The sequence below is a fragment of the Oncorhynchus mykiss genome, chromosome 1 (assembly GCF_057628025.1).
Source record: "Oncorhynchus mykiss isolate SJ-2025 chromosome 1, ASM5762802v1, whole genome shotgun sequence".
NCBI lineage: Eukaryota > Metazoa > Chordata > Actinopteri > Salmoniformes > Salmonidae > Oncorhynchus > Oncorhynchus mykiss.
The window spans coordinates 70155023-70164284 of NC_143022.1; the positions used below are offsets into that span (position 1 = coordinate 70155023).

The following is a 9262-nucleotide window of genomic DNA, read 5'->3' on the forward strand; positions in this document are numbered from 1 at the left end:
GAGGCCAAATCAGTCCGTTCAGCCCCCATTTAAGATCTGGCTGGAGCGAGGGTAGCATAAAGGATCTCTATGAATAGGACAGTGGTTGTGTCCCAATTCTCCACCTTTCTCCCCAAGTTTGCACTTGCACACTTTCCATCATGAATTTCAAATGGTGGAAACCTCCGCCAGCCAATGCTTTTAAATGTGTGAAAGGAACAGCACACTTCAGGAAAAAGGTGGAGAATCAGGATGCAGCCAGAGAAGCTGGTGGGTTAGCTGGTGATACCTTTGAGGGCAGGAAGCTTCTGCAGCTCTCTGTTCTTGGCGAGGTTGAATCGTGACGAACTCTGGCGACGCTCCTTCTTGACGATCTGGGGACCGCCAGAGTATTTGATCTTGTTGAGCTGAGTGGGTGGTGGGGTGCTGTTGCTGGGACGCTTGCTGGCAGTTTGCTGCTGCTGCGCCTGTGGACAGCACACACATGAAAATCACAATGAGCTTGATGTTCAGTGAGGCTTGGAAAAGTTGGAACCACTGAAAATAGATTGCAAGATGGATGTATTATTCGAACTGAATGTATTGCATTTACATTTTGATATCTGTCCTCCTGAAGCCTTGACAGAGTTTTCTATTTGAAAAGATTACAATTTGCATTCCTGAAAACATCACTGCTATTTCTTGGGATCGACATGTACTTTCACAGTAAATCAATCTTAGTAGACAAAAACCCATTCAATCTGGTATACATCGTTTCTCACTAGCTGCTAACCCATACTACAGTCACCATGCAGAGAGCAGTAAATGACTCCACAGAAACACTCTGATTGGCTTGGTCTAGTGCCACCATTATCCTGGAGTTTTAAAGGGAGCACACAGAGAGATGACTCCTGAACATAGGACTGGTCATGTTGTTGAGAATGAGAGGGGTTTTATTCTGTCAAACACTACAAACACTATAATTCCATGTCCAATTTGTTTATTTTTTTCTCTAAAGCTTCCGTCTGGGACATTATAGACTAGAGGGAATAGAGTAGTATTGTCAGTGATGTCCTGATTCTGTGAAATCTAATTTGTAATCCTTTCATGACATCCATGATTACATGCAGAGAAGTTCATCACAAACCTCAAGAGCATTGAACTCCCCTGACAAAATTGATGTCCTCCTCAAGGATTGTAATGAACTTACATATGTGTAATCACAGACCAGAAGAAAGGCTTTAGGTTTTCACGTCACTATTATGTTCCCTCTACAATGCCTCTTGGGAATTGTAGTTCTATGCTAACCTAAAAAAAACTATTTGCAAATCCATGTTCTTGAACAAGCTTGTCATTGGATATGCAGCTGCTCTTGTAAATAGGTTGACTGAATAATGTACTGCTCTCATGCAGTCCACACTGACTGACTAAGGTCCAGAATCGAGTGGACAATCACATCTTTGTACTTAGTTTGGACTCAAGTATGCATGAGTAACACTGCTCTCCATTCAGCAGTAATGTCAACTACTCCTTTGTAATACTGAAACAGTTCAGCTGAGGTTAAACTGTGTTTTTTGGGGTATTACATAGTTACCCTCTCATTGCTTTCAGTAGAGGTGCATGGGTAAAATCGCTGGGGAAGCCAGATAAAAAACAAAATTACAACCTGTGTTGTGATAATTCCTTTGCTTGCTCTATAACCTGTTTGTTCATATGCCTCGCGACCGTGATACAGTGCCTTCGGAAAGTACTCAGACCCTTTTGACTTTTTACGCATTTTGTTAGGTTACATCCTTATTTTAAAATTGATTAAATTGTTTTTTTTTCTCATCAATATACACACACACACACAATACCCCATAATGACAAAGCAAAAACAGGTTTGATATTTTTGCTAATTTATAAAAAACAGAAATATTACATTTACATAAGAATTAAGGCCCTTAACTCAGTACTTTGTTGAAGCACCTTTGGCAGCGTTAACAGCCTAGAGTCTTCTTGGGTATGATACAAGCTTGGCACAGCTGTATTTGGGGTATTTCTCCCATTCGTCTCTGCAGATACTCTCAAGCTTCGTCAGGTTGGATGGGGAGTGTTGCTGCACAGCTATTTTCAGGTCTTTCCAACAATGTTCGATCAGGTTTAAGTCCAGGCTCTGGTTGGGCCACTCAAGGACATTTAGAGTCTTGGTGGTTCCAAACTTCTTCCATTTAAGAATGATGGTAGCCACTGAGTTCTTGGGGACCTTCAATGCTGCAGAAATGTTTTGGTACCCTTCCCCGGACCTGCGTCTCGACACAATCCTGTCTAGGAGCTCTACGAACAATTCCTTCAACCTCATGGCTTGGTTTGGGACCTTATAGAGACAGATGTGTGCCTTTCCAAATTACGTCCAATCAACTCAATTTACCACAGGTGGACTCCAATCAAGTTGTAGAAACATCTCAAGGATGATCAACGGAAACAGGATGCACCTGAGCTCAATTTCAAGTCTCATAGCAAAGGGTCTGAACATTTAAGTAAATAAGATATTTCTGTTTTACATTTTTAGAAATTAGCAAAAATGTTTAAAAAAAAAAATGTTTTCACTTTGTCATTATGAGGTATTGTGTGTAGATTGCTAAGGATTTTTTAGTTTGTTTTATCCATTTAGAATAAGGCTGTAAAGTAACAAAATGTGGAAAAAGTCAAGGTCTGAATACTTTCCGAAGGCCGAGACAATAAGAAGGCACAGTGGCAGAGTAAATTCAACCACATCTTTGTTTCATCACAAAACCAGAGAGCAACCACTGTCCAGTGAAGTCCGCAAAGAATATTGCAGGTAACAAGCAGTTACATGACCTACAGCATGGTCAAGTAAGTTACTGTTTCTGACATTTTCAGACCACTAAACAGCTATTGATTTAGAACCACGGAGTGTCGCAAAGAAAACAGGAGCTGCTTCCACTATTCCAGCACCATTTCAACATCATCAAATCACTGATGCTTAGTCTAATAGTGACAACTAAAAGATACCAAAAACAATTTAGTTCAATCAACGTAAGCTAAATATCATGTGGCTGTCTACGGTTCTGATTTCTGTGGGTGTGCGTATGTGTGTGCTTGCTTGTTTGTTTGCTCAAGTATAAAACACATGTTGACTCACCCTACTTGTAGACAAACACCAATGCCATCCTCCTCTCTTTCATGTTGATGAAACGGTCTATCACTCTGTCATACAGTACACACTTTTATTTTTTGTTGTCCTAGGCTAACCTGGCTAAAATGCTTGCTTGCTAGCCTAACTTCCTTTAGTGGGCAGCGTTAGCTAGTTAACATCAGCCTTCTACATCAAGTTACATATTGAACTTCCATCCACAGTGGCAATGTACGAATTAATGGTTGGATCAGAATCTCTGTTACAATCACTGGCCAAGACAGAGAGTTAAGTAAAACCAGTCCAAATCCCTATCTCCATCCATGGCTAATTTAGGAAAATGACAATTTCAGCTAGCTAGCCACTGGAGAACACCACTACAACAAGATGCAACAATTCAAGTTGTTTCTGTCAATGACGTATAGTTGAAGTCGGAAGTTAAAAAACACCTTAGCCAAATACATTTAAACTCAGTTTTTCACAATTCCTGACATTTAATCATGGTAAAAATTCCCTGTCTGAGGTGTTAGGATGACCACTTTATTTTAAGAATGTGAAATGTCAGAATAATAGGAGAGAGAATTATTTATTTCAGCTTTTATTTCTTTCATCACATTCCCAGTGGGTCAGAAGTGTACATACACTCAATTAGTATTTGGTAGCATTGCCTTAAAATTGTTTAACTTGGGTCAAACGTTTTGGGGAGCCTTCCACAAGCTTCCCACAATAAGTTGGGTGAATTTTGGCCCATTCCTCCTGACAGAGCGTGTGTAACTGAGTCAGGTTTGTAGGCCTCCTTGCTCACACACACCTTTTCAGTTCTGCCCACACATTTTCTATAGGATTGAGGTCAGTGCTTTGTGATGGCCACTCCAATACCTTGACTTTGTTGTCCTTAAGCCATTTTGCAACAACTTTGTAAGTATGCTTTAGGTCATTGTCCATTTGGAAGACCCATTTGCGACCAAGCTTTAACTGATGTCTTGAGATGTTGCTTCAATATATCCACATAATTTTACTCTCATTATGCCATCTATTTTGTGAAGTGCACCAGTCCCTCCAACAGCAAAGCACCCCCAGAACATGATGCTGCCACCTGCGTTCTTCACAGTTGAGATGGTGTTCTTCAGCTTGCAAGCTTCCCCCCTTTTCCTCTAAACATAATGATGGTCATTACGGCCAAACAGTTCTATTTTTGTTTCATCAGACTAGAGGACATTTCTCCAAAAAGTACGATCTTTGTCCCCATGTGCAGTTGCAAACCGTAGTCTAGCTTTTTTATGGCAGTTTTGGAGCAGTGGCTTCTTCCTTGCTGAGCGGCCTTTCAGGTTAGGTCGATATAGGACTTGTTTTACTGTGGATATAGATACTTTTGTAACTGTTTCCTCCAGTATCTTCACAAGGTCCTTTGCTGTTGTTCTGGGATTGATTTGCACTTTTCGCACCAAAGTATGTTCATCTCTAGGAGACAGAACACGTCTCCTTCCTGAACGGTATGACGGCTGCGTGGTCCCATGGTGTTTATACTTGCATACTATTGTTTGTATAGATAAACGGGGTACATTCAGGCGTTTGCAAATTGCTCCCAAGGATGAACCAGACTTGTGGAAGTCTACAAATTTCTTTTGATTTTCCCATGATGTCAAGCAAAGAGGCACTGAGTTTGGAGGTAGGCTTTGAAATACATCCACAGGTACACCTCCAATTGACTCTAATTATGTCAATTAGCCTTTCAGAAGCTTCTAAAGCCATGGCATCATTTCCTGGAATTTTCTAAGCTGTTTAAAGGCACAGTCAACTTATTGTATGTAAACTTCTGACCCATTGGAATTGTGATACAGTGAATTATATGTGAAATAATCTGTCTGTAAACAATAGTTCGAAAAATGACTTAGGACATCTACTTTGTGCATGACACAACAGACTTGCCAAAACTACCGTTTGTTAACAAGAAATTTGTGGAATGGTTGAAAAACAAGTTTTAATGACTCCACCTAAGTGTATGTAAACTTCCGACTTCAACTGTACGCTCTTAATGCAAGTGTGACGTCAAACTGGCTTCCCTTGACACTTATTTTGTGGTGCGCTAGGACAATTCAGTTGAGCTCACTCAGTTTAGCTCAACGCTGATTGGCTATTATTTGACACTTTTCTTTTATCAAGGGAGGCTAAATGCTCACTTGCTTCCCTTGCATTCAATGCTACAGGCTGCAACGATGTCATACTCTTTATGACCAGTTTGCATCAGATAGATGGCCTACACATACAGAGACAGAGGGGGGCTGTTTCGCTCGCTCAGATGCGTTCTCCGGTGAAATAAATATAACCTTTATTTAACTTGCAAAGTCAGTTAAGAAAAAAAATATTATTTACAATGACGGCCTACCCCGGCCAAATCCTAACCCGGACGACGCTGGGCCAATTGTGTGCCGCCTAATTGGGACTCCCAATCACGCCCGGTTGTGATCCAGCCTGGAATCGAACCAGGCCAAATTCAGCCTCTTCAGAATTTAAGGAAAATGTTGAAACAGAGAGACAAAATGTATTCTTTTATGTTTTTCTCTTGGCATCCATGAATACACACCCCTGTTGGCTTTACAAATCCCGTGTAAGGCCGCTGTCCCCTAAATGCCCGTTCCCCATCCTGTTTTGGGCACTAACCCCTCTCTACCCTCTGCCATTACAGGCAGATATGCTTACAGGGGTATTTCCAGTGTAATTGAGAACAGGAGGGATTCCCTCAGGGAATTAGCTCTATGTTAAAAATGTATTTCATTCAATGAAATCACTGAAGTATACTGTTGAAATTAAGTTTAATAAAAAACGCATGGTCCCATGGTCTCATGTCTCAATAGCAGTGTCAAATGATACTCTATTCAAAAGGTCTGGCTAAAAGGTCTGGGTAAAATATCTGGGTAAAAGGGAAATAAGTACTGTAAAAAGTTGCAGGTTGAGTAACTGCAGCACTTTCATTGAAGTACAGTAAGAGGATCTGTAGGATTGATTAGCTGCTGAAACGGCTTCCCCTTTCTTACGAGGCCACGGGAACGGATCAATCCAAAAGTGAACAACAACACGACCATCAAAGGGGAGTCCTTAATGCTCATCCTCAGATAGTGTAAAATACCCATCAAACTGAGCAATACATGTTATATATTGGCCTGCAAAGATCAAGTGCAGCAATTAAGTCTGACTTATCAGACCCCCCCCCCCCCTTTCCGGTATGACCTTTTGACAGGTGGAGTGACTGGATACGTTTCTACTATGGCTTTCACCTATCACGATCAGTGATCCAGAAGAAAAAGAGATGAAGAAAGGTTGTTTTCTAAAAGGTTGTCCATAGTTGTGCATAGTCTGCATGCAGTGCATTGACACATCTGGGCATGTTTTAGAAAACCTGGGTGGTGATGGGGTATGTTATGGACCATTCCCATCAGACACATGCCGGGGCTTGCCCAAGGCATGGCAGAGATGGCCGGTTTGCATGACTGAGCTGGTCTCAAAATAGACCCAATCAATAGCCTTTCACCCAACGCAACGTCAAACCCTAAGCGCCCTGCGTTTCCTGTCATCAATACCGCTCTCTGGACTGTGGGATGTTTTGAGAGCGCAAACACTATCGTTTGTTAAGGTACGCAGGCTAATACTTACGCGAGAGGTTAACAAGCCACACTCAGCGACTAATGCAGGGTATCCAGTGTCAAACCAATGTTAATGAGGTGTACAGTTGTTGCATCACCATGTCCTGCAACACGTACAGTATTGGCTTATACTGTACATCAGTGTTTTTCAACCCTGTGCCTGGGGACCCACTTGTGCACACATTTACCTTCTGACCGAGGACTAAGACACATGATTCAACTTATCAACTAATCACTAAGCCCTGGATTAGTTGAATCAGGTAGTTGATTAGTTAAATGAGGTGTGTTAGTGCTTCACTGAAAAATAATGATAAAAAAAAACACTGCAAGATCAAAGTAATATATCTATTTAAAACTGTAAGAAGAGCTACATTTGTTTCTGTGAGGATCCAGGTAGCCATAAAGCATGTGCCTACATTGCTATCTTGGAGTAATCTGTGGGCACTATATCCTAGAACCCTGCCTAGCAGTCACAACAATGATCTGTTGCATACTGAGTGGAAGGCCATTTGAAACACTTCGAGGCAAAGAGGTCAGTGTTTGTCATCTACAAAGATTCATGATCGTATTTATCTAGCCATACCAAATCAGACATAAACAGCCAGATCAATCATATTCTGAGCTATCTGAACCTGCATGACCTTTTCCACGCTGTTTTTCCATCTCAGAGAGCTTGTTGGCTAACAAAAACAAAATTAGAGTTCTGATTAAAGAATGTTAATTTAGATTTGTCAAAAACTAAAATGTAAAATAGGCAGGTTTAACTTCTACTTTGACAGGAGGATATTTTACTGGGCAGTAAACTATGGAGAATGTATTGCCTCTATGGTGGTCTATGCAGAGAGCTCAGCTGCATACAGAGAGGTCTGTACACAGAGGACAGCCGCTCCCTTCCTGATAAAACGGCTGGAGTCTGGATCTATCTCAAGCATCATAATGTTAGAATAACAATGTTCCCCATAACAATGTTCCCTAGGAGCTGCTGTGAACTCAACCAGCAGGCATATATGGCTGAACAGACATAAGCCATACGTGTCATTATGCAAAGGCCTGACATTATGTTTAGCTTCTCTCTGTAATGTTGGCCTAAGCAGGGCGAGGAACAAGTATTGACACTGATGCATTACTATCTATGTAACATTGAAAACGAGCTACAGAACTAGATTAAGAAACAGGAAATACAGTGTCAAATAGAATTACATGGGGGCATACATAGGCCCCTGATTCAACAGACCATTTATTATTATATTTGGATTTATATAACTAGGCAAGTCAAATTTAACTCAAATTATAGATTAACAGACATACACAAATCTTTGATCAATTCATCTTCAGAAATAAACTGCAGGCTAAAAACGAAAAAATAAATACTGTCGAATAACCATCTGGATCTGTCATGTTAATCAAATAATATCTTACCTCATCTGCATTTTCAGTTCCTGTGTCTTTCCCACTAGTGGCATTACTGTTTTTAGTGCTACTTTTGGCAGATTTGGTTGGCTCCTGTGAATGACAACAATAGTTATTTTACTGTATTCATAAAGAAGAACACAATTGATATAGGACCATACACAACTCACATCCTCTGGTCTTTGGAGTGCACAATGCACAGGGATTTAATTTCTGTGGTATTGCCGAATGGGCACGCAGGGCATATGCCCCCAACCAAAAGAAGGTCGGAGACCCACAGAAAGCATATGAACACGTCATAAGCATTCGCAAAATGTTTTGAATTGCAGGAAATTTGCATTAAAACTGCAAAATTGTCTCTCAGCTTCATGACAAAATGTGTCGAATAGGGGAGGTAGGTACCGGGGTAGGTGACCTGGGGCCCCAAATGCGGTAGTTCCACCCTAGGTAGCTACAATGGCCTTGCTTTACCTTCAAAAACAGTAAGAATGCATTCTTGTGGCCAAGACTGCTGCATTTGTAAGACAGACTGTATGGAACTAGACTTTAAATACCCTTTAAGTGGGAAAAAACGGCAATTACTGACCGCTCAGACAACGACTAAGCACAAGCCGATATTGAAACATTGTAGCAAGCGATCTGACATATTATAACAAGACGAGTGCATTCTCTTACGAAGAACGAGACATTGAACTTGTAGCTATCAACTTGATGATAATCTTGTGTTTATGTAACGAATGTAGTCTAACCAAATGCATGCAAGAATAGCTGTCAACTTACTATCAGAGATCAGCCTAGGCTCACACTAATGCATGTTCGCAGTTCATATTCTGACAACACATTCGGAGAAACATACGACAATATGCCATTACCAAAACTAAACATTCTTTTACGCAAAAAATGATTTGAGAATATGAATTATTTCAAGTTAAAACGTATTGTTGCTGTAGGCCTAGGTTAGTGTATCGGTATCACATCCATTACGTCAATTTTCTAAGAATGTAATATTCAGGGTAATGTAAACCATTTGATAAGATTACATTTGTATATGTTGTTGGCTACTGATGGTATTTGCACGGTCTGAAAAATTATCTGCTCTGCTAGGCCTTACGATAAT

The 9262-nt window shown here is 40.7% G+C and overlaps 1 protein-coding gene across 2 annotated transcripts in view; it reads right to left on the minus strand.

The window, feature by feature from the left end:
- LOC110527436 (serine/threonine-protein phosphatase 2A 56 kDa regulatory subunit delta isoform) overlaps positions 1-9262 on the minus strand; it is a 49034-nt gene that overhangs the window by 39455 nt on the left and 317 nt on the right. For both annotated transcript variants that reach the window (XM_021608714.3, XM_021608706.3), the window contains exons 2-3: positions 8155-8238; positions 269-446 (exon numbers count right to left, since the gene is read on the minus strand). In XM_021608714.3, the coding sequence (XP_021464389.3) occupies positions 269-446; positions 8155-8238 (262 nt within the window). The remainder of the gene's footprint in view (positions 1-268; positions 447-8154; positions 8239-9262) is intronic.